The following is a 24,617-nucleotide window of genomic DNA, read 5'->3' on the forward strand; positions in this document are numbered from 1 at the left end:
TTGAGTCACCTTGAGTTTACTAAGTACCCTGTTACCGGTTATCAGTGAGTGTATTGTGAGCATTGATCGCTTCTTTTGCATTGGATGGTCAATGCGTAAACAGCATACACCATACCATACACATCCATCGTTTCACTTGATCAGCTCATCATACACTCTTTCTCTCACATATAGCAACCAAAACGCATTGACCCTTCCTCGCTTCTCGCACCTACGCTCACGCCGTCTCTCCGCTCTCCGTTTCACTTACTACCACCCCGTGTTAGTTTCATCACGACCATGACAACGACAATAACACGAACCTGAACATGACTCTTACTTGAAACTCTTCTACCTTACTTGTATCTCAACGTGACACCTCAAACCTCTTCTCATCAACAAGACAAACTCGTATAACACCGTTTCATCTCTCTCATCTTCTCAATTTCAACTCGATTAGATAAACAAACAAATACCAATCATCAGCCAAGGGATAGGATGGATAGCAACACCCCTTCTTTTCCTCCCCCCTCTCGTCTGAGACTTCCCCCTTCCCTACTTGCCCTTCCAGCTTTATCAATCTCATCCCATGGCTCGTCAGCTGAGAATGCGATACCCACGAGCGCAGGACGACTCGATGGGAGAGGGGCAGCCTCGGGGTCGGGGGCGAGGAAGTCTGGGCTGGGGAAAGATAAGGTTGGATGGGGGGAGTTGCCTGTTAACGTGTTGCAGTGAGTCTGCATTTCTGTTTTTTTTTTGCTTGACTTGTGACCTCCCTTACTCTTTTACACGTTCTTTTTCCATGGTGGGGTATTTTGGAGGTGATGTACATCGAAGGAAGAACAGGACAAGCTCAAAACTCTCATATACTCCATCATATCCTTCACGTCACAATCAAGCTCACGTTACCCCTGTGAGATGACAAAGCGCATACTGATACCACATACTTCCCCTGCAGCTTGATATATACCTACACCATCGATGCTCCCCCTCCTAGCAATTGCCTATTCCGTACGTGGGTCAGTAAACCCCAAAGCTTCGAGATTGCTTTGGCTGTCCAGCAGAGGATCTGGTTATGTAGGTTGAGGAGGGTCAGTCAAGGCTGGAGATCCGCTGGTGAGTGATTTCATTGCAAGGCACTTTCCTCGTCACCCATAATGCCGTCTCCTACTACTACCACCCATCATGTCCCTTCCTTCCTACCACTGTGAGACCCGCATCTTTACATGAACTCCGATTTTCTATCTGTTTTTCATATATGCGCGTTCTCGAGCTGACCATATCCTATCTACGCAACAGTCGACTCCCACTCCTTCTGGCCAGCTTACACTCTCCTCCTCGACCCTTCCCGACCCCATTCCTCAACTCTCGAAGATATCTATTCCTCCCGACTGACCCCCTCCACTCCATCTTTCCCAACGCTATTCCACAGGGCACGACACACCACCCTGAATATCTGCATCCCATGTCGACTCAACCACCCCTCAAGACTGGGTTTATACCCTGCTGTACCCCGTCGCTTAACATTTACGAGAAACTTCGGATCCACCCCAACCTGCGAGAAACACTACCATCACTATTGTTCGGGATGTCTCAAAGAATACGGTATCGAGTCTCTCTCGCCTACTCCGCCCAGCGCTGGAAGGCACCTTCAGATCCCCTCGCCGGTCGTACGCAGTGATAGGGGTCTGTTGGTTCCTAATTCTAGAGATATAGATGAAGAGGGGTATTATAGGTTGAGGAATGATCTGGTCTGCAAGGATTGTAGGAGGACTACAGCCAGTGAGGAGATCAAAAGGGTTTTGATGGAGGAATGTCCGAGAGGTGGAGACGACTCGACCTCAAATGGGATAATACGAGGATGGAAGAATGATTGGACTAGAAATCAATATATCGAAGAATACGTTGAAGAATCCTCCCACACATGTACATACATGGTATCCAAGGCTATCAAACTACAGTGGTTAACGAATCATACGAGGTATAATGAGCTTTGGGATACAGCTATGGAATTACAAAAGAACGAGAAGAACTTGAAGCTCAAGTTCTACAATGATCATTACGATGTGAATTTCAATACCGATCTCAACCTTGTTGCTCGATCTCTTGAATCCCCCCATGAGCGGGTATTACGATTGACAAAGGAGTATGAGCTTAGGGGAGAGGATTATACGGGCAGAACCGACGCACAAGATCAAGTGGAGGTATTGGAGTTGTGTAAGAAATGGACTGAGCAGGCTGAGAATATGCTGGAGAGGGATGAGGATGGTTTCGAAGTTTGGGGGGACGATACGGATGAGGAGGAGGAGGCTTTGGCGCTGGAGAGGGGGGTGCTGAATGATAAGGTGAGTTGGATGTTTGATCTTACATATCTCGTGCATGAAGTAAACTTGGGATCAACGTGGATACTGGTACGGTAGAGTGATGGGGTGATAGGGCTTCGTTGCGACTGTTGGCTGACCCTCTGCGACACGTGTACAGTATCAACGCAAACTCGAAGAAGCATGTATCAACGACTGGCTCAATGATCGGATACGATTCGGATTCTGGGTATACCCCTCAGACGAGGTATCGAAACATCAAGCTCAACCCAATGCACATACGCCATTCAAGGATATAGCACCTCATGCCAAACACCCTTTATCGAACCTCACTAGACTCGTCGATTCATATGACCCTGTGGCAGCAGAGGAAGATACCGTGGGAATGATGAGTCTTCTACCTGATGGTGGGACCGACCCGTTCTTACCCCCTCAGGCATTACTGCAAAAGCTGGATGGACTGTTCGAAGAAAAATTGAAAGCCAAGCTCTCACCTGCGATAGCAGAGCTTGTAAGGAGAACTAGAGATTGGTTTGGGGATGATGAGGCCGCTGAGGAGTATTGTAGGGGATTGAGGGTGGGGGATGTTATTGGGAAATTGGATGATTGGGAATTGTGGGTTCCTAGGAGATTGGCAGATCATCTGAAGTCATTGAACCAGCTACGACTTTCAGCGCAGATCCCATCGGTTCTTGCGCCTGCTCCAGCTACTGGTTCGCGTCCTACTTCATCTTCCTTTGGCGTAATGCCTAATCCTGCGACCTCACCCAAGATTGAATTGGTGCAGGAGGAATATCGATCGCCTACTATGGCTGAATATGGGATCAAGGAGATCGCTTTTACCACGGCGTCGGATCATGATCACGATAATCCTTCGATCTCTGCAGGATTAGGAGCAGCTGTCACCACACCGAAGAAGGTGGAGGGGGATGGATTGGAAGAATCACCTAAATTGGGTAAACGCAAGTCACCTACGGAAGAAGAAGAAGGTAAGATACCTGAGAAGAAAATTAGACATTCGCCCCCCACTCTCCCAGTGACCCCCTCTGAGAGGGCCGAAGACGGTTCGCCAACAATTAAGAAACGTAAATTACCTCCTTCTCCCGAGACACACCACATCGACCGGAGTATCAAGGACATCTCACCACCTGCACCACTGCGATATGACATTGGGAGGAATGATATGCTGGATGTGTCTAATGGGTCTTCTCTGCCTACTACGCCTAGTCCAGTTGTGGGGATTGATCCTGAACTGCTCAAGCAAGATGACGCAGAGGAAGAGGAGGAAGGGTTATTTGAAAGATCCGGAACTGAGATTAGTAGTCATGATACCGTTGGGACTATGCCTATCACGCCTGATGCTGAAGAATGGAATGAGGGGGATACTATGTGCTCGGTTACGAAGTTGGAGGAGGAGAGAGGGATGGAGTCGACGAAAGATGTTGTGAGGATTATCGATCGTACCACTGGACAGGTCCAGGTTACCCCGGTAGAAGAAGAGGAGGAATTGACAGAAGATGAAGATGAGTATGAGGAAGAAGAGATGTCATTGTCATCGAATAATGAAACCTCAACAACGACAATGGTTGGATCGATTGAGACGATCATGAAAGAATGTTTAACAAGGGAAGAAAGACAAATCCCTTATTTACCTTTACCCCCTCCGTCTCCCTCTGGTAGATGGAATTTCAATTTGAACTTGGGAGATAAAACGCATAGTACGATTGATAAGCTCTTTTGGGAGGAGAGGGAAGTGCTCAGACGATGTAGATGTACGATATGCGAGAGGGCGAGGGTGAGGGAACAGTATCAGTATCAGTATCAGGTAAGGGGGTTGTTTGGATGGGCAGGGGGATGGGCTTGGAATTGAGGGTAGAAGATGGAAGATGCAAGGTATCTTGAGGATTGGTTTATACGACTGATGAGCGAGAGTTGTATGTAGTGAGCGATACGAGCGATCATTACGATTTGCATAAATGATGAATGATGAATGAATGAATGTTGATTGGGATGTTCTCATGAGAACAGCATAGACTTGATGGATCAAAATGGAGCAGTAGACTCTATGGAGTTCTATCTGCTGTGGACGTAGGGTGATGACCATCAGATGAGAACAGCATAGAGAGGAAGATGCTTCGTATACTGTAAATTTATGGGAGCTCTTATGGTGTTCTCGTTAACTAGGCTCGGCAAAATGCGGGTGCGCATGCCTTATTATAGGACGCGTCTAGGTGATCGATCGTGTTTTCTGATTCTGCGTTCGTCATGTTCACTCTGCTCTTCTTCGACCTGTCCTCTATCTGCAGATTTATAGCTTCAATACCTTCCTTCTCTTCCACTGCCCATCGCTCTACTAGACACCAGACAGCGAACAACCTCCCAGACAGATCCAGGCTATTCTGCCTCACTACCATAAACCTGATCACTCTTTACGCCCAGCCCCGACCAACCCATCATCCCTTCCTCACAATGTCCGAGTCCGAACCGATGGATATCGACCCCCTTCTGCGCCTTCGGGCAAACCTGCCAACGCGATGGCAGCGCTTATGGCGGGTGCTAAAGGCAAGGGCAAAGCTGATGGAGGTGGGTCGACGAAAGTGTTGACGGAGGAGGAGATAAAGGCTTTGAATGAGAGAGAGGGGTTGCCTTGGTGAGTTGTGCTTTGGATTTTAGCTTTTAGTTTATTGAGGGGGATGTGGGGAGAGCTAGTATTGAATTTACGGGAGGTTATCGTATCCTTGGGCGATAGGGAAGGTCTTGTGGAATTGCATATCGCAGCTCGTGATGATATGTGCATTTGACTGACGTTCAGTATCGATATAGGGTCGAAAAGTATAGACCTAACACTTTGGATGAGGTCGTCTCGCACCAGGATATAACCAGTACGAGTGAGTAAACAACCGCGATGTAGCGTCCACCAGCATGATACAGGAGAAAGGAATCGTCTTGCTAACACTGCTGTGATAGTTGAAAAATTCATTGAAGCCGGTAGATTACCTCATTTACTGTTGTACGGACCACCTGGTGAGCTCCTACTTTATAATATTCAGATCCTCTTCACATGCCGTACGACAGTACAAAGCTACCTTGAGCCAGCATTTTTTGGTTCTCCTAAGATCATCTGTTGAATCCATGACTAATTGATCATTTTCTCTTCTACTCTAATAGGTACCGGTAAAACATCCACCGTCCTCGCTCTAGCAAGAAGGCTGTACGGCCCGCCATACAAGAAACATATCCTAGAACTAAACGCTTCAGATGATAGAGGTATAGATGTGGTGAGAGAGCAGATTAAGAATTTCGCAATGACAAAGGTGTTGTTCTCGTATGTCTCTGCCATTCTCCTGTCCTCTGCTCCATCACATCTTCTCAGCTCCTCCTATTCAGACAAAATTATCCTTGATCCGTCCCTTCTTTCAATACCGAATATCCTGGATGGGGCTGATGAGTTATACAGGAAAGGTTTCAAGTTGGTCATTCTGGATGAAGCGGATATGATGACTCAGGCTGCTCAGTCGGCTCTGAGAAGGGGTACGGGATTGTTTCTTCATCTGCGTTGCCATCTGCCTTCCATGCATCTATTCCGCGCTCTCCTGCCTTCTCCTGTCCTTCCCTACGCTCGCATGCGGCTTCATGTGGTACTCAAGGCTAATCCTCGACACTTTGCTCGCCGCAGTAATTGAAACTCACACCAAGAATGTACGATTCTGCATCCTCTGCAATTACGTCAACAAAATTACGCCAGCCATCCAATCGCGTTGTACGAGGTTCAGATTCTCACCATTACCTGAGAAGGAAGTTCAGAGGAAGGTCGACGAGGTAGTTGAGAAAGAGGGGTAAGTTAAGTTCCCATATCAGCTAAAACGCTCGTGTCCATCGCATCGTATAGCTGACCTGACCTTGAATAGGGTCAATCTGACTGATGCTGGACGAGATGCGTTGCTCAAGCTGTCCCGGGGAGATATGAGGAGAGCGTTGAATGTGCTTCAGGTGAGCTGTCCAAGAGTTTAACAGGTGCAGTCTATAGCTTATAACCTATACGGTATTTAGGCATGCCACGCTGCATACGATGTTGTAGATGAAACGGCCGTATACAACTGTACTGGTAACCCACATCCGAAAGATATAGAAAGGGTAGTACAGAGTATGATGTCTGATGAGTTTGGTACGAGTTACTCATGTGAGTTTTGCTCTTGCACTGCCTCGGGTATTGTCGTGACGCTGATTGTCTTGTTCGTTTGGTCCGATAGTGATCACCTCGCTCAAAATGGAGAAAGGCCTGGCATTGCAGGATCTCATTGCAGGAGCGTATGATTTCCTGGACACAGTGGAATTACCAAAGCAATCTAGGATATACTTGTTAGATCATCTGGGTAGTACAGAGTGAGTTGATCACCAACTTTCTGTTCTTGGGCAGGTGAAGATTGAGAACACTCACTAACTTGTTACAACGTAGACATCGATTATCAGTCGGCGGATCTGAGAAGATGCAATTGACAGCTTTGTTGGGCGCGTTCAAAATTGCCGTTGAGCTCTCTCAGAAGAAGATCTAGAGGTGTTTTCGGCGAGGGTTTAGGTGTCATGTACAAGTGGATAGTATGTAAGATCATCGTTCATGCATATGTATAATTCCTTTTGTTCGGATCTACCAACTTTGTTCTCAGATAAGGGACAACCTGGTAATGGTGAAAGATGCAGAGTACGTACGAAGAAAAGTCGTCATTGTGGCGATTCGTTCCACGGCCAGACCTGAGGGAAGAGGGAAGAGGTCAACCTTGTTTGCGCACAGCTTGATGAACTTTATCTTTGAATAAACATCATGGCAATTCCATCTTGCCGCTCAGCAGAAGGGGTGCAAAAGGGTATAAGATGGGGTACTTTCATCTCTTCTCTTCTCTTTCTTGTTCTTTATCTTTGTTCTGTACAAATTACAGACCTATAGCTTATAGATAATCGTAAGTTAACGAAAACACACAAAATGATGAAAGCTCGCCCGGTGGTGGGGTACGATCGTACGTTCCTTGTGGTAAATGGAGAGGTAATATTGGAATCGTGGATTGAAGGTGGGGACGAATGGACTTTGAGGGAGTTGGGGATTGTGGAGATTCATGAGGAGGGGGAGGTGAGAGGGTGGGGCGGGGAGGAAGAGGAGGCGGAAAAGCTGGGCAGGGAGGTGTGGGCGAGAGAGCAAGATGGAAATGCAGAAGAGGGAGACGGAGGTGAGGCGGCACAGAGAAAATTCGATGTGTGGACGAGGGACGACGTGGAGGCGGAAGAAGAAGATGTGAATGAAGACGAGGACGAAGAAGAACGAAACACCGTTCCAGTCAAAACCAACTTGGTCGACTCCCTCTTCGGCAAACTAAACGACGACTCGGATTCGGACTCGGAGACGGAAGGGATACGATCATCGAGCTTTGCGGAAACCGACCAAGACGAAGAGGAAGAGGAACATGATTTGTCCACGGATTCTGTCGAATCACAAAATGAAGATCAAGACAATCATCATCATCATCATCATCATCATCATCATCTAAAATCTTGTTTACGATACAAAGTTTTCGAACGATATAGACACGATGAATCGGATGAAGATGAGGGGTCCGACACAGAAGAAATAACCATCTCAGCTGCCCAGAGCGATGACATGGCGTCTTTACCTATCTCTCCATGGTTCGTCGATCCCCCTCTCAAAACAACCACAATCTCCGATTCCTCCCTCAAATCAAGGCTCGAAGATACACCAGAAGACGATAAATCGACCTCAATTTCACCTTTATTCGCCACCACCCCTCTGTCACTTTCAAGGACCATCACCAGCACAACGACAAAGTCGTATCTCGAGAAGGAGGCTCAAATGAGAGAGAAAGAAGAGCAGGAAACTCGCCAATTGTATCACGACCTCTATCCACCCATCTACCAGATCGATAAACCCATCCCATTGCGAGATCCGTGGAAGTTGAGAACCCCCGTTAAGAATTATTTTTATAATTACTCCATGTGCTAGATTAGCTTCTACGTTGAATTTGATCTCATCATCATCTCAAAAGATGGACCACTTTATATCTGAATACCTTGTACCCGTTAGAGAGAGATAAAAGGAATTTTATGGTTTGTCTTTGTGATATCGTTGAATATTTAAATTGTCCGTTGATGCATGATTTTGGGCTATGGTAATTACACAAATAATACTTACAGATCAAATGAAACTCACGAAAGCATATCTGCGCGAGAAGAAAGCGATACCCATACTGTATTTAGAAATCATCATCATCCCCCGCCACCTCAGCCAACGCAAAACTACTCTCCTCCCTCAACATCTTCCCTCCCCACCCTCCTATACCCAGCCCTTTACCTCCCTTCCCTTTACCTGAGACAGTGAGTGTCCCGAACTTATCATTGAAATTCATCAGATCCATCTGCGAGAACGTAGCTCTCATCTTGGATGCACTAAGTGTCAGAGTGGATTTCCCACCTGATGTGGGGAGGGAAGGGGAAAAGTCGTCGGAGACGACCAAGGTGGGTAATTCCCTCTCTGGGGTTGGTTCGCGATCGTCCTCCAAGATGGGTGGGAGAGCATCGGGGTCAGAGGGTGATAAGGCGAGGTTTATAAATTCTATTATTTGGTGGACTTTGGATTCGGCCTCGAGGCATCTCTGTATGATAGTAATCAACATTAGCATAGAGACTCTGGTACTCAGACCTTTCCAATGAGGGTGTAGGTCGTATTGGTGTGGACAAAGTATTGTCTAACTCACCGCCTCCAATGCCTTATTCTCCTGAGTGATAAACCTGACATTCTCATCCAGCCTATTCGCCCAAATCTTCTTACTGTCCAACTGATTTTCGAGCGTTTTCATCTTATCTGCGAATTCCTTTTCGACATCCGCACGGACTTTCCTAGATGGTTCGAGCAGGTGTCGTTCGTAGTCATCTAGAGCAATGCAGATATCATGAGCCTAGATCCCAGTCCAGACTATCAAAACGGTCAATGACACTTACCCGCTATCAACCTCAACTCGGCCACTTCATTCCTCAATCCCACAATCTCTTTGTTCGGTTCCACAGGTCTAGTAGCCAATTCAGCCTTCAACCTTGCTACTTCATCTTCCAGCTCAGCTCGATGGAGCTGTTCAGCATGTAGTTCCTCCAAGAGCTCGGCTGAGGGTCGGTCGTATTCTAATTTAGGGTACTTCATCTTGGCTGGACTTGGAGGAATCATCTGTATGCGTTTGTTGGTATTTAGCTCATCTGCAATATCAGGCGCAGACCAGGGAGAGAATACGGTTATATCGAGATACTCACCGCAGTGTTGTCCTCTGGGTTTGGTGAATTGACATTAACAGAAGTCAAGATCATACTCTTCAATTCGTTCAGCCTCTTCTCCATGGCGTCGTTCTTCTCGCGCTATCATGGTAAAAAGTAGTCAGCATAAGAAAACTTCTCCACAATACGAGGATGTTGCAGTTCACCAAGCAAGGTGTCAGAATGCAGGGTTTGGCTCACCTCATTCTTGTTGCCTCCATGAATCTCCTTCTCCCTTAATTGAGCCCGCAACTCGGCGATCTCATTCTGGTATTGCTGGATCAATGCTTGAGGATCAACCACCTCCTTCTTTTGCGCCTTCAGAACCACCCTCTTCAGGCCTTGAGCAAAAGCGAGGGTCGAGATGGATTCTGCCAAATTGAGCGAAGACGGAGAGACGGTACAGATCACTGAAATGAGGGCATCACCGGAGAGGGAATTTTGCAATAGTCGAGTACTGCGGTGGTGTCAGCTGGTATGCTCGAGAAGCTTTATCGGTGATAGGCCAGCTTACAGTTTACTATCTCGATACGGAACATGGGTGACATTCCTCTTAGAAGCCAAATCCGCAAGTTTGGAAATGACCAATTTGAGGGTCAACAATCTATACATCAGAGGGTTAGCCTACTTCGCTTTGACTTTCAAGAATACAGCAAAGCTCACGATTGGTTGATATGTTTTCCTTCGGCATTTCGCTCTTTCGAGGAAGTGTGTTTCTCAGAACCTGCCAAATCTGTTCATAAAAGTCATGATCAGTTGATGTGAGATCAACGATATGTGATCGCAGTTGACATACCGATGATGGACAAGGTACTAATCCTAGTCATCTTCTCACCGGCGGCCTTGAGTCGTCCACCTGGTGTTCTAGCTCCTATCGGAGCTTCCTCAATCGCTGAGTTCCTAGATCGAGACTCGATAGTCTACCATCGGCCGCAATCAGCTTCTACCTCTTCGATGTATAACACGATCTACTTAGCTGAACGTGACTGACGATTCTGAACACACAATGCGATCTCGAACTCCTTGCATTCCAATCTGTCGCACCGACTTTTCTCCTATCTTCACCGGATCTCAAAAGCTTCTTCACGTCCGATTCCGATCTTACACCAACTTCCGTCAAACCATTGATGACTACACCCTTCTTGCCTTCACTCAAGTGCAATTCCGCTCCCACCGTTGGTGAAAGTAGATCAATGATGGTCTCGTTGTACAGCTCGAGATATGAAGCTCGAAGTAAGAACTCTCGGTCGGGGGTGGAACGAATCTGTGAGAACAGGTCGGATATTGATAATGGGATGATACCTGGTTCCATCGTTGATCCTGACAGTGTATGGGTTTTACCTGAGGCTGTTTGGCCGTAGGCGAATATTACGGCGTTGTATCCTTCCATTGCGGCTGGGTCGATCATGTATGTCAGTGAGAGAATCAAGTTGAAGAAGGAATACGAGTGTACGACTTACACCGGACATGTCGACGAGCAGATGTACCGTATACCCTGCCATTATCGGAATGAGGTGGGAGGATACGATCTATGATTTCAAGTGAGCATAAGTCATGCTGGCTCATATGGACCGTAGAAAGACGTGTGCACCAACTCACCAAATATCCAATCCCTATCCTCCCTTGTACCTTCAGTCCCCTTAGCCAACTTAAGCAAATGCTGATCATGTTCAGGCATCGTCCAAACACATCCAGCATCTGAACGAAGCTCTACAGGGTTCGGTGGTCGCACCCTATCGTTCATTTCAGCTCAATCTGATACCTCTGGTCTCACAATTAAGCAGATGGACCGCCCAGACACTCACCTAACAGACACCAGCACCGCTTCCGTCTCAGCCAGCTCATTATCATACTCCTCAAAATCCACCATACCGCCTTCGACAGGGTGAGTATCAGCCGACATCCACCCTTCATCCGCCAACGTAGGTTCATAGTTGGGTGTATTTGACCTGTTGACCAGTCTGACCGAAGGGGTAGATAAGAGATCATTAGCTCGATGAGGGGTTTGAGCCCGCGCACCGATGGGTTTGACCAATAACCTCGATTTCGCTTCTGGAGTAGTAGCAGATTTGATCTTCAGCCTTGTCGATCCGCTTGCACCTTCCTTGGGCGATAGAACCTGAGAGAGCGGTTCGGGATGATGAGGGGTATTGCCATTATGGGATGTGGTAAGGGGAGGGGATTTCATGTGAGAGGGTGTCTTGGGGGCGAATCGGGATGATATTTTTGGTGTTTGGTGAGGTGGGGGCATACGTGCCCTTGCGTGAGCGTCCATTGTGGATGCTGAGGAATGGATGTGTGAGGTGTAACGAGTAGTCGAAGTATGGATATGTAGTATGAGATAGGAATGTAACGTATGTAGGAATGAGGTTGAATTGACTGTTGTTTGTGTTTTGTTGACTTTGCCTGAAACAAAGCAGTCGCCAGATCTTATATCATGGGGAATGTTACGTAATAGAAAGTGATGTAACGTTCCGACGGGATTGAAACTTGATCGGATGATGGATTGATGGAATTCTCGGCTTCGTGTTTTTGTTTTTTCAAGGTGGGATCCATCTCATGAGTGCATAAGATATCTTACAGTGTAGTAGCAAAACCATATCGCACCATCAGAATAGGCATCATGGACTTGTCATATAATCTAGTAGCATCAAGTGAGTCGTATCCTCAAGTCCACGGCTGAGACGTCGGCTGATAATCGGGTTAGAATGTGCCGAGCAGATGGCCAAATATCAAGACGTGAGCTCCTTGTCCTCCACAGATGTATCACCTGAAATCGAAACACCACAGCTGACGCAGGTAAGACATAGTGTGTCTTGAAGAACCAAGCTGGAGATTGGAACACGATATGTAGACCCGAGGGAAAAGCTCTAGCTGCATGTGCGGATGCAAGGTGGGTACTCGATATGCTTACTATCCTTCGATCATCCGGATCATGTCAATCTCGCCTTGACGTATCAGTTCAAGCAGATCGGCAGCTGCTTCTCAGTTCCACATTGTTCTATCGTTTGAACAGTGCTGATAATGCGTATCTCCTTGATATTAGCGTCCCCCACCTCGCTGAGCTGAAAAACTCATGCTCCCAACAGATATTCACCTACAGGCAGTGCTTGGATAAACACGCATCTCAAGCTGATGAGGTGATAGGTGAGAAATGCGGTGGATTGATGAAAGACTTGTGGGAGTGCAGTGAGAGAACAATGAAGAGTATAGAAGAGAGGGAGCAGGCGAATAAGAAGCTGGTTTAGAAATGGCCCGCTCATTCGATCGTGGTACGTGAGTCGCCGGGGGATGGTGTATCAATTGATCTATAATAGCATCGTACCCTCATTCAACCAAGATGTATCACTTATCATCCCATCTATCCTTCACATCTGGAGTCTCCGTACCTCATCATAACATTTGTCCCCATCGGACGACAACATAAGAAGAAAAACAGATCGCACTCGGTCATCCCACGTTGAGCACATCTACTCGGCTATCCCTGTTCTATTCAAGAGACCATTCTTCCGCCCGTCCGGTATCAACGAATCTTGATCTCGGATCTTATTGTCAATCAACAAGAAAGGATCTCTGTGATCGCGTACTAAAGGGAAGCGAAGTCATCAATGACGATGATATTTTGAAAGATTGATACGATGAGGGTTCTTCCCTCTCTGCCTCTCCTATACCAAAAAAGCTCTCTTGTACTGACCACTGCAAGTCGCTCATCCGTGCGCTCATGCGACACAGCTCCTTCTTCCGAGCTGATCGAGATGATCACTCCATCGTTGCAAACGTCGCCATCCACCCACCCTACAGACGGAATAACCGGTCCAACTTTCCAACAAATACATCCTTTGATACGTTTCTTCCACATGAAGGCATAGGTCCTTTGATGTGATGGTAAATCAGAATGCTCTGATACATTCATGGATATGTAACCGGCTGACCGGAATTACTTTGTTGTTTGCCACTCATACCCAAGTCGATGTGAGACTTTAGAAATATGTTATCCCCTTCATCAACCATCACAAACACCTCACCACCTCGCCCTCACCTCGCCCAACATCGAAGACACTCAACCTCCTCAACTACGAGCAAACCAAATGCGCAAGAAAGACTATCAAAACTATTATCCACGATCTCATCTGTCCTCCTGGCATACTCCAAGTCCCCCAACGCTTCGCCAAGATATGTGAACTCCCTCATCGAGTTTCATAAGAGGGCAGCATCGCTCTGTCCTGATGGAAAGGGTGTACCGCAATTACCTACCCCACCTTCCAGTACCCCTCATCTGGGTGTCGGTAGGGTAGGTACGAATAATGGTGCAAATGTATCCTTTTCAGCAATGCTCTTGCAGTCCCATCCGCCCTATACCCACAAGAGGCAACACAGGCGAGGGGAGGTAAGGAGGAAGAGCTTGAGCGATCAGGTGACTTTGAAAGATATCCATGAACATGATCATGATCATCCTATTCGTCACCTCCCTCCCATAAACAAGCATATCCCCGAAGGCCCCGCAGGCCCCGAGGAGAGAGATGGAAATGTCAGGTCCCTAGAAGAGAGAATATCCAAACTAGAAAAAGATTGGTGGACAAGCGAAATAGTAGCAGCATGGTATGGACCAACCGCCAATCCAGACCTCTCAAGGAAATTATCCGATTCATCATCCAAACTCCCCTCGCCGCCTATAACGAGGAGACAGAGCCATAATACTACAGCCGATGATTCGCCGTTCCTCGAAGGTGAGGGTACAGCTCGTAATGATGCGGAGGCGCAGAGACGCAAGTCTAGCTTTACGCTGCTTAGTGAGTATAGGAAGAAGAAGCAGAGAGATGAGTGGTTGGAACCGGTTTTGAGGAGGGATGCGAGCGTTGTGGGGCTGCATGATGAGTGACCTACTCATGAATGAGAGACTGTGCTGCGAGTGTGAATATTTCTCAGAATAAACCTTTTTTTTTGTCTTGTAGCCCTTTGACGTTCTGTCTTTGCGCGTAGTGGATATCTGTATATAGGGCTGATACTAATTACAAGTGTATCCTTGGCTTCGCTCGTCATATGTAAGTTATTTCCCTCAGCCTTTGATCAAAATTCGTAGACTACAAGTTTGTTGCTGTAACTACCCCTCAAGGTAAATAGTCGTATTATATGAATCAGTCTTTTGTCTCGGAGTTCCGATGTTCCACAGTTCTCAATGATAGTTAGAACAGATCATCAGTAGCTATCATCGTGACTTCTTCCGGAAATACTGATGCTGTCTATTGCATAGAGATTATATCAGGTCAATCAAACGTCAATCGATTCATGCTATACAAGCCAATACAAAGGTATATACGTTCCAGTCAACACCATCAATTCTTCTCTTGATCTCGTCCCCCTAGTCTCCTTTGTTCGTGTCTAAACACTACTTATCAGCCAGACCCCTTCCTTCGGATATTCACAATACTTACCTCGCTTAGCCTTTGGTAGAAGTGGCGACCATTCCCTCAACGATCATTCTCCCCTTCTCCTCCTCACCCATACTTTTCCCCTTCATCTTCTCGGCCGCCTCGATCTTCTTGGCCAACCGCCTCTCCCTGACTTCCTGCATGATATCTTCAAAGACCATCTGACCGGAATGACATCCGCCAGACAACGAGGGATGCTGAGAAGTGGTGGCGTAATTTGGATAAAGAGAATATTTGAAGTCGTTCATCATTCGTTCGTCCCTTAGGATATTCGTGAGTTCTTTTGAAGGGAGGGAGGCGAGATATTCTACGAGGTTGGGGATCTCGGATAGGGTCTTGTAGGTTGTAGAGGTCATTCTGTTTGGTTCTGTGGTTTGTTTCGAGATTCGGTATCGCTTTGATGTTGTTGGTGATTAGATGAAGGAGGAATGAAGAAGAGAAAACGGATCAGTGGCAAGATGCAAGATTGAGCATCTTTTATCGACATCCGCTGCACTGGACTGTTTCCACTCGGGCCAAGGGGGAGTCCATAGGTACAAGGTCCCTAGAGAGATCCATGATATTTTCGAAATATATAGTTCAAGCGAGGCGTAATCTGCCACATGCGGTTTGGGGAGTGTTTACGTAAGGATACATGGATGGTGTCCACGCGATCAGACGTTAGACGCGCACAGTGTCAACAACATCATCAAACAAAAATCAACATCAGTCATCCATCGTTCTTCACCTTATCTGCAACGACCATAGCATCGACCAACGTAACATCAGCGAATAGACGAGGCTACCACCCGGCATGTCCCGACTCCCTACCCTCTCCACTCCCGGCCGATCATCGACCTCAACACCGACAACAGGAATACCAACCCCAACCACCAGGCGTCCACGCTCATCCCTCGGTCCAGGACATGTACCGACCCCTTCAACCTCTGACGAAATCATGGACAAAGCCTTACAGGAAGCTCTCAAAGTAAGACCCCCAAGTAGTCTAAGGCATAATGGTCCAGAGGATCCCTCATCCCCCTCTCTACTCGGCGTATCTTCCTCAGGACTAGGATTGGGGGCACCTCGTACCCCCGGTGTAAGACCCAAAACACCACTGGGACTGGGCGCACCCATGACTCCCTCGGCATCTCGTAGTGTCTCTAGAACAGGTCGACCATCCCTCTCAGCATCTACTACCAACCCTTTTACACCCCGTCGGACCTCCATGGCATCTTCTACTACGTCCACTACGCCTTTTGCTAGACGACCGGAATCTAGAGCGTCAAATGCCCACGATACGTCGAAGTGGGTTCCTGTAGTTGGAGAGAAGGTACGGATAAATTCTATGGGATATGAAGGGATTCTGAGGTTCTTAGGTCCTACCCAGTTCAAGGAAGGTGTTTGGGCTGGGGTGGAGTTGGAAGGTGGGTTTGCGGGGAAGGGGAAGAACGACGGGACTGTAGAAGGGTGAGTGGTTCTACCTGGTTTATCAGTGCGAGAAAGACGTGATGTGTGTCCCCTGTCTTGACGCAACCCCAATTCTTAGGTGGAATTATAGCTGATACATTCTTTAGCACCTCATATTTCACCTGCCCACCACTATGCGGTATCTTCGTAATCGCTACCAAGCTCTCACCTCCTACTGCGGGCCCCTCTCGACCTTCCTCCGTAGCCTCCTCTCATCGATCTCTTGCCTCTTCCTCCGCATCCTACTCCTTGCACGGTCGAGCTACCCCCTCATTCGACAGGACATTACGTGAATCTACCAATGCCACCCCCGGCCGAACCACACGAGCCGTATCGTCCTCTGTCCGTCGACCACCACCATTAGACGATGATGAACCTCTACCCACGCGGACCGCTTTGGGTACCAGTACAAGTGCGAACGCAGGAGTGGCAAGTAAGATCACCGCCGGGTCCAGAGCAAGTAGGTACGTAGGTATGACGGCCAAACAACTTGATTCTGCTCGGAACGGGACCCTCAACGCCTCGGTGAAAGGAACGGCAAGTACACCGAAACCATCCAGAGTATCCATGGGAGGGGGGATCACACCCGCCAGATCCGCTCGTCAAAGTATAGGAGGGGCATCGTTGGTTACTCCTCGTCCCGCCCGTGGGCCTAGGGCAAGCAACATCCACGATATGCCTCCTCCGCCTAGTCCAAGTAATATCAATAGGGTGGTAGTCGCAAGGCAGACCGAGGCATTGGAAGAGGAGATAAGGGAACTGAAAAGGCGGAATGCAGAATTAGAAGAAGAGATTAGGAATGTTGCAGAGGCAGCATCGGACTTACCTCAATTGGAGGATTTGCAGAATCAAGCTTCCCTCGCTAGGGAGGAGGCAGACTCGCTGAGATCGCAGCTGGCAGATGCGCAGGATGCAGCAAGATTAGCAGAGGAACTTCAAGTTGCTCATACGTCTTCTCAAGAGGAATTGGCATCGAAGGAGAAAGCTCTGAATGATCTGAAGAAGGAGATGAAGTTGGTTAGTGAGAGGAACGAAGCGGAGTTGTCGGCTGGGATGGAATCGAAGAAGGAGGAAGTCAGGAGGATGACGGAGAGGGCTGAAGCGGCGGAGATGGAGGCGGCGGAGATGAAAGCTTTGGTGGATGAGTTGACGAATGCAGGGCAGGTGGGTCTTTACTTTCCCATACTCCCATACACCTTACATCTGCCAAGACCCTCCCGATCACTCAAGGCAGAGCAAGGCGAAGTGGGAGCGTACAGCTAATTATTGAGAGGTTGTAGCAAATGATCTCGCTCAATGAAACGAAGCAGTACGAACTGGAAGAACGAGTGCGAGAGCTGGAAGATCGAAATCGACTCTTAGATGAGAAGCTGCAAAAAGCCAGGGAAGAACAGGAGAAAGCACTCCTACCACCTTCCCCTACCACCCGCCAGAGGGAGGCAGCAACAGCCGCCGAGATAGATAATGAGACGTTGAATGCGCAGGTGAAGCACCAGTCGAACAAGATATCGCATCTGGAAGAGGAGCTAGACGATCTGAGGAGTCAAGCTGAGAATGAAGCGGAAGCTTGGAAAGTGAAACTCAACCGATCGAAGGATTCTGAAAAGGCTACGCAGGAGCAGATGGTGGGATTGAGGGATGATATCAAGAAGCTCAATGAGCAATTGCAAGGTGCGAAGGGCCGGGTGAACGAGTTGGAGGGTGCATTGAGGGAGAATCAGAGTGCGCTGGAAGGTGCCAGAGCGGAGATTGAGGGATTGAGAGGTGAAGCTTCTGTGAGTGTATCCTATCGCAATCGCAATGAACTGTCGATGAGTCGGGGAAGGGGCGCTGATGAGAGACTTGCGAAATGTAGGAAGCGGCATCGATGCGATCTGCTCTTCAGACAGCTACTGCCAATGAAAAAGCTCTGTCGGCTGCTCAGGATGAACTCAGGGATCTTAGAGCTAGACTCTCTGCTGCTCTGGGTGCCGAGTCTCAGCTCAAGGAGACTCGAGATAGACTGGCTGAGAGTGAGAGCAGAGCAGAGGGAGCTGAGAAGAGGGTGGTGGAAGTTGTGGAAAGGCTTAACGATGTTGAAGGGGTTAAGGGCGATTTGGAAGCTAAGATTAGCAGTTTGGAGAATGAGGTGACGACTGTGAGTCAAACGTTGACTTTTCTTCCTCTGACTATCCGCACTTATTGCATTCGTCGTTACATGTCCTGTAACGCGATGTGCATCGGTCACTGGGAGGGATGAGCTGCGCTGACGCTAATACCTTTTTAGCTCAAAGCGTCCGCTGCCTCTTCTCTCGAAAACAACCTACCTCAAGATAGGAGATCACGCTTATCGACTGGATCGACCGACGACGCCGATAAGAAGATCAGAGGGTTCCAGCATATCATACAGGAGTTGTCTGCTGAGAATTCGGAGTTGAAAGAGCAGGTGGAGAGTTTGAAAGAGGAGGTAGTATTGATGAAGGAGGTAAGTGTCATTTTCGAATCGCCAATAGACGGAGAAGACCTGGCGTCGTTTTGCTGATTAGTTCCAATCATGTAGGAGATCAAATTGCTGGAAGATGCAGCTGCAGATGGTCAGGCTCCTTCCGGTTCTGGATCTGGTTCAGGTGTCGATCAGAAAGAATTATCAGACGCCAAAGCAATGATCAAAGAGGTGAGTTATTCATCATTCTCAGCTCTCGTCCGTCTCTCTACTCTCGTGATGTAAAGCTAATCTTACGTTGATCTTGATATAGCTTAATCGGGAGGTAGCAGAGCTAGAATCCCTAATAGAAGCGAAGATCTACCGAGAAGACGAATTGGAGAACCGAGCCAGTTCGCTAGAAAGGGAGATCGAAAGATTACGATCTTCCTCTTCCACCTCCTCTGCGGCGAGGGGAAACAAACTATCGGACGGACCGTCAGATACGACCTCGCATACCAGATCGTCGTCAATTGCTACTGCCGGTACCACTGCCAGTGCGGACGATCGATGTGAGCTGTGTGAGGGACCACACGATCTGGACGCTTGTCCGGTCTTTGCGGGGAATATGCTGTCGATGGATGGAGTTGGTGGTAAGAAGAGTGGGGGTGGCAAATGGTGTGCGGATTGCGAGGTGGGTTGTTTTGTGTTTCCCTTTCTATGACAACGCAAGACACCAAGTCCCCTTTTTGAAGTTTCGTATAGCTTGATGGACGCATGCCAAAGGTACGAGACGATGCTGATGAGATGGGTACACAGAGCACTGAACATGATACGGCCGACTGTCCAATGGCGGAGGATGTTTTCTAGGTGTTGGATGATACAGTATACGATACGAATGAGCTGTCAACTTATGTTTGATGTGGTATGTGGTGTTTGTGACAGATAGATCTTTAATATCATGTGTATAGTAATGATATATCTGTCTACGTATTAATGTTCGGTTGATTGGATGATTAATGGGGTTTTCATGCATATAACGCTTTCATATATCACCGTGCGCCATCTGGCTGAACACTGTACCATCTGGCTGAACCATCGTGGTCGATTGGTCTGACTGACACTCTTGTGGTATGGATAACGAGAGGTTGTAGTGAAAAGATGCATTTTGTTTTAGTGGAATTATAAGAACATTTTCAGTCAGGAAGTCTACATGATACGAAGTGGAAGATGGAAGAATGGAAATAGGATACAAATGAATACGAAGAAGCAAAAGGCCAGGATACAACGGAAAAGGTAAGGTGTACAACGCCAAGGTAATAGGAACATAAAACAATCAAAGTGAGAATGAGAATGAGTTTGAGATGTTATTATATTATATCCGCAACAAGGGGCGAGATCGCCCCAAGTCCGAGTTGAATCAGCTAATGAGTGCTGATCGGTCGTGGTTTCTTGTTCCTCTTCCTCGATCTCGAGGGGGTGCTGAGAGCTACGACGGTATCGAGGAGGGGTCTGGCCAACCATGGTTCGGGCGATAGGGGACTTTATGAGGAAGTTTTCGTGTTGGTATGATTGGTATTGATGGAGATTCTGAGAAGTCGATGATTAATCGAGTGTGATTGTGCTTGTGTTTGTGAGACATCGTTTGTCTTTCGCTGGTCTTGTATTTTGACTTCATGATGAGTGTAATCCTCGATTTGAGTCTGAGATACCAGCCAATCCCTAACTTTCCCTTCCCCCTTGCTCTTATTCTGTTCTGCATCGTCCTCGATTTCCGAAGTGACAGTAAACTTTCTCAATCTTCTTCTCTCCTCCCTTTCTTCCATGATCCGCTGATCATACATCCTCCAATACTCGTACATACACACCTTCCCCATTTGGTCAGGAGGGACGATTGACGAACATCCACTGGATTCCGAGTCTGAGTCTGATTCGGTGTCGCTCGACTGATCCTCCTCGTCCTCGCCTGCTTCTTCCTCTTTCGCATCATATCTATTCTTTCGGTAGAGTGTAGATGTGGGATAGAATTTATGATGGATGATCTCACCTCGGGAAAAGGAAGTTTGGGGCTGATAATTTGTCCTTCTGTACTGTTTGGGCTGATGGGGATGCAGAGCGGTGATTTGGGATGGCTGGACTTCCATGAATGTATCGATGGGTAGAATCTTATTTCTCTTCTCGAAATGTATCGTACCAAATACCAAACCACCTTCCTCACCATGGTTTCCCTCCATGATAGGTGTAGGAAGATGGTGATGGTGCTCGAGGTCATTATGAAGGAGTGTAGTACCGGTCAGAGGCGACTGAGCCTGCGGAGTGATAAGTGCCGTAGAATCTATAGATTGGTTGGAATGAGTTCTAGCAAGATCCAACTCGAGATGTTCCGCAAATACAGGTGTAGGAGTAGGAGAAGGAGGAGGGAAAGAATGGTCGATGATCTTGACTCCTTTGGGACCGTTCCTTCCTGGTGGAGGGGGAGGGGTGAAGGGGATGAAATGGGGTAAGAAGGTTGGTAGGGTGAGTGAGGTGGTAGGATGGGGCTGGGGGAGGGTGAAAAGGAGCGGGTGAGGATGGGGAGATGAGGTGATCATCTTGAGATTGGGGTGGGATGAGCTGATGGTAAGTCGAAAGGGTATTGATCTGGTGTTGTAGTGATGGAGTTTGCTGATGAGATGATAGTAGTGTTGATGTAGAAGGTAATGTGAAGAAGGAAGGAGGTGTTTGAATTCAAGATGCCTTTTCTTATCTATGTGGTGTACCACTTTTGTTTCGCGGCAATGGCTTGGCTCGATTTTCCCTTTCCTTCCTTGCTGTGCTGTGTCGTTTGTTTTTTGTTATTCGATATATCAGAATCAAAGTTGAACAGGGTGATGTCGTACACCTACAGTACGTACAAACAACAGCCAAACATCCATACAGATAGATGGTCGCACTGTTTGCTGTATAGGATGTTGATATGATCAAAGTGAAATAAACTAACCAATAGGAAGATGCGAAAAAAAAGGAAGGAAAACAAGGAATGTTCGTCTATGAGTGTAGTGTAGTGCGTATACATACACGTGTAAATGTATTGATTGATGACAGGACCAAAAGGAGGGTAGAGTCTTTTCCGCATAACATACATTGCAAACACAGACGGTCTGTGCGCAATCACTCACGGATCTCAACGCAAAATGGAAGAAGCGGCAAAGTGCCACATTCTTCCCTGCTCATACTCTACGATGAGCTGGAAAGCTGGATTACGACGAAAACCAACTTTGTTTTTGATTTATCTCTTGACAAAGTTGGTGAGTTGCGTCATCTCGTATGGACGGTACTTGGTAGATGGGGTACCAGGAAATGCATATAATATGAGCATATTCGAACTGTTTGTTCTTCTCTAATTCTTCTTCTTCATCTTCCCTTCACAACGAACTAACTGGACAACACACTGCACACGACGTACCAGTTATCATCGCCATCATGTCTACCAGCACCACCAGCACAAACACCACCCCCACCGGATCCACCTCCCCCTCGTCCTCCTCCACTCGATATACCTCTCCCGAAAGGTCTACCAAGGGATCCTCCCCTACCTCCCTCTCTCGAAAATCGTCGAAGATCAAGGTTACTCCCACCACTCCCGATGCCCAGGAGGGGTTGAAAAATTCCATCATCTGATCCCCCCAGTCGTACGATCATATTAGAGAAACGCGGTGCGATAAAACGAAAACATCCAGTGAAGGTATGTCATCCCATCTCATCTCAGGTAGTTGAGCAGCAATGTACTGACCGACCGACCGACCACCAGCCCAGAAGTCCCTTAAATACAACGAAGAGATCTCGAAATACAATGGCGAGTACATCTGGTTCACCCCTAAACGAGTTTAAAAGGCCCATCAAGAATGAGCACGAGTATGTATGGTTTGACACTAAGAGATGTAAAGCGAGATGTGCGTAGGAACTGGGAATGGTAGATATCTATGTATTTGCTGAAAGGGGACGGTACTACTCGAAATTTTGATACTTTTGAACGATGCATTGTCTTTCCAATACAAATGTCCTGTCGCATCGAGCCTCACTACGAGAAAGTACAGAGAAAACTGCCTGTTCCGCAATGACATGATATACGGTATGTCCTCACACAGTTGTCCCGCTCTGAGATGCAATCGCAGCGATGTGGCGAATCATTGGCCTCCCCGCGCACAGTACACTGTAGCATCTACAGTACGCGCATCTCGGCCGGCGAGTGCGCGAACTTTACTTTGACAAATCATGCACAGGCGAGGAGTACGATACTCCCAGGAACAATGAACTATCTTTCTGGAAATGATACATGTCCATCCTTCATTTGTTTCTTTCCGGTCGATGGATGCGCATATAAGGCAGATGGGAATGGTCTCTCGTATCTCTCCTTCTCTCTTTCACATCTCATCTACAACTCCAATCGCTAACATATAACTTAAGTCATATACTTCCATCTGCAAATTACAATCGAAAGAATAACCATCCATTCGCCACCACCCACCCATCTTCCTATCTCCTGCATCAACTAAATTCGAACAGTGCACAATGCCCTCCCCATACATCTCCTTCCGCACATTCCTCATCCTCCTCTGTCTCCCCATCATAATCCTCAAAACCATCCAAAGGGAATATCACCTATCCCTCCTCTTCATCCAAACATCTTTCCAATGGATCATCTTCAACCTCATCCCGCTGATTGGTGTATACGTTCTTATCGGTATTTTGGTCATCCCCACATCAATGTTCTCGGGGACTATCATGCTCACCACATATATCATTCAAGTACTCGCCACCTTGCTGGAAAGGTACAATGAATGGCAGAATCGGCGAATCCCCCGCCAAAACCAAGATCAAAACGAATCCGACACCCGAATCCAAAATTCGCCACTCTCCCCCTGCAACTCGGACTCAGGCTCTACAAGCACCTCCTCCTCCGGGGTATGTACACCCACTACACCTATTGATCTGGACGTAATCGAGCAATGGCAACTTGATGTATCTCACTGGCCCTCCCCCGAGTTCGAGCTAGAGCTGGAAGACGAGTTGGAGTACCTCAAGGAACCGGCTGATGTGGCGAAGGTATACCTCCCCTTGAAGATGGATTTGGAAGTACCTTCTTTGTATATCGATGGACCTACAGTCCGAAGCGATATAACCGATGAACACTTGGGAAACAACGCAGATATCGACCTCGACCGACCACCCACAACGGCCCAAGACCACACTCTCACACACACACCCACCGACGAAGAGATCGACGCGCTGCTCATGAAATCAAAAGCGCTAAATATCAAACATGCCTTATTGCTTGAGAGGAGAAAAATGCAGATGAAAAGGGACAATCAGAAACAGAAGTTTCAAGCGACTTTCCATGGGGATCTTCCTAGAGGCGGTAAGAGGGTTAGCAAGATGGGAGGGTTGGGGGTGATTCATGAATAATGAAACGATTTGTCATTGTCATTGTCACTCTCGACAATATAAGATAGATAGATATCTCAGAGTTTGATATCGATCGTCTTGTTATTGGTAGAATGCGATACGATTTTGCCCAACCCAACGTATTTTGATTCTCTATGTATTAGAACCTTGCTTTCGAATTTATATGGTACAATAATGGTTTGTATTTTTGATGATCGGTCTGAAAGAATGATTCTGTAGAACAAAGATGTATTATAATGAGCATGAAAATACGTCACTGTCCCAAATAATGAGCTGCTATTATATCGT

The 24,617-nt window shown here is 47.3% G+C and overlaps 10 protein-coding genes across 10 annotated transcripts; 7 read left to right on the forward strand and 3 right to left on the reverse strand.

Moving 5' to 3' along the window:
- Positions 1-477: 477 nt before the first annotated feature.
- Positions 478-4,170, forward strand: I302_107138 (uncharacterized protein; the record flags this gene model as incomplete). The annotated part of the gene is made up of 4 exons (XM_019192211.1): positions 478-710; positions 938-1,095; positions 1,279-2,324; positions 2,461-4,170. The coding sequence occupies 4 exons, from the start codon at positions 478-480 to the stop codon at positions 4,168-4,170; spliced, it is 3,147 nt and encodes a 1,048-aa protein (XP_019045208.1).
- Positions 4,171-4,769: 599 nt separating this feature from the next.
- Positions 4,770-6,853, forward strand: I302_107139 (uncharacterized protein; the record flags this gene model as incomplete). Its single annotated transcript, XM_065870405.1, has 11 exons — positions 4,770-4,853; positions 4,922-4,950; positions 5,124-5,188; positions 5,268-5,324; positions 5,469-5,625; positions 5,758-5,831; positions 5,977-6,136; positions 6,209-6,290; positions 6,351-6,480; positions 6,551-6,683; positions 6,757-6,853. The coding sequence occupies 11 exons, from the start codon at positions 4,770-4,772 to the stop codon at positions 6,851-6,853; spliced, it is 1,068 nt and encodes a 355-aa protein (XP_065726477.1).
- Positions 6,854-7,278: 425 nt separating this feature from the next.
- Positions 7,279-8,307, forward strand: I302_107140 (uncharacterized protein; the record flags this gene model as incomplete). Its single annotated transcript, XM_019192209.1, has 1 exon — positions 7,279-8,307. One exon carries the CDS (start codon positions 7,279-7,281, stop codon positions 8,305-8,307), a length of 1,029 nt encoding a protein of 342 aa, XP_019045206.1.
- Positions 8,308-8,557: 250 nt separating this feature from the next.
- On the reverse strand, positions 8,558-11,880 carry I302_107141 (uncharacterized protein; the record flags this gene model as incomplete). Its single annotated transcript, XM_019192208.1, has 12 exons — positions 8,558-8,956; positions 9,059-9,234; positions 9,303-9,522; positions 9,606-9,707; positions 9,807-10,062; positions 10,120-10,209; positions 10,269-10,338; positions 10,402-10,525; positions 10,597-11,000; positions 11,066-11,134; positions 11,205-11,338; positions 11,411-11,880. 12 exons carry the CDS (start codon positions 11,878-11,880, stop codon positions 8,558-8,560), a joined length of 2,514 nt encoding a protein of 837 aa, XP_019045205.1.
- Positions 11,881-12,228: 348 nt separating this feature from the next.
- Positions 12,229-12,853, forward strand: I302_107142 (uncharacterized protein; the record flags this gene model as incomplete). Its single annotated transcript, XM_019192207.2, has 4 exons — positions 12,229-12,259; positions 12,313-12,344; positions 12,416-12,498; positions 12,652-12,853. 4 exons carry the CDS (start codon positions 12,229-12,231, stop codon positions 12,851-12,853), a joined length of 348 nt encoding a protein of 115 aa, XP_019045204.2.
- A 740-nt stretch (positions 12,854-13,593) lies between these two features.
- On the forward strand, positions 13,594-14,484 carry I302_107143 (uncharacterized protein; the record flags this gene model as incomplete). The annotated part of the gene is made up of 1 exon (XM_019192206.1): positions 13,594-14,484. The coding sequence occupies one exon, from the start codon at positions 13,594-13,596 to the stop codon at positions 14,482-14,484; it is 891 nt and encodes a 296-aa protein (XP_019045203.1).
- Positions 14,485-15,042: 558 nt separating this feature from the next.
- On the reverse strand, positions 15,043-15,390 carry I302_107144 (uncharacterized protein; the record flags this gene model as incomplete). Its single annotated transcript, XM_019192205.1, has 1 exon — positions 15,043-15,390. The coding sequence occupies one exon, from the start codon at positions 15,388-15,390 to the stop codon at positions 15,043-15,045; it is 348 nt and encodes a 115-aa protein (XP_019045202.1).
- A 437-nt stretch (positions 15,391-15,827) lies between these two features.
- Positions 15,828-19,754, forward strand: I302_107145 (uncharacterized protein; the record flags this gene model as incomplete). Its single annotated transcript, XM_019192204.1, has 8 exons — positions 15,828-16,483; positions 16,591-17,647; positions 17,764-18,258; positions 18,339-18,620; positions 18,750-18,947; positions 19,023-19,136; positions 19,219-19,578; positions 19,704-19,754. 8 exons carry the CDS (start codon positions 15,828-15,830, stop codon positions 19,752-19,754), a joined length of 3,213 nt encoding a protein of 1,070 aa, XP_019045201.1.
- Positions 19,755-20,428: 674 nt separating this feature from the next.
- On the reverse strand, positions 20,429-21,475 carry I302_107146 (uncharacterized protein; the record flags this gene model as incomplete). Its single annotated transcript, XM_019192203.1, has 1 exon — positions 20,429-21,475. One exon carries the CDS (start codon positions 21,473-21,475, stop codon positions 20,429-20,431), a length of 1,047 nt encoding a protein of 348 aa, XP_019045200.1.
- A 1,960-nt stretch (positions 21,476-23,435) lies between these two features.
- Positions 23,436-24,329, forward strand: I302_107147 (uncharacterized protein; the record flags this gene model as incomplete). The annotated part of the gene is made up of 1 exon (XM_019192201.1): positions 23,436-24,329. One exon carries the CDS (start codon positions 23,436-23,438, stop codon positions 24,327-24,329), a length of 894 nt encoding a protein of 297 aa, XP_019045198.1.
- Between the last annotated feature and the right edge of the window lie 288 nt (positions 24,330-24,617).

Source organism: Kwoniella bestiolae, chromosome 5, assembly GCF_000512585.2.
Source record: "Kwoniella bestiolae CBS 10118 chromosome 5, complete sequence".
Classification (NCBI taxonomy): domain Eukaryota; kingdom Fungi; phylum Basidiomycota; class Tremellomycetes; order Tremellales; family Cryptococcaceae; genus Kwoniella; species Kwoniella bestiolae.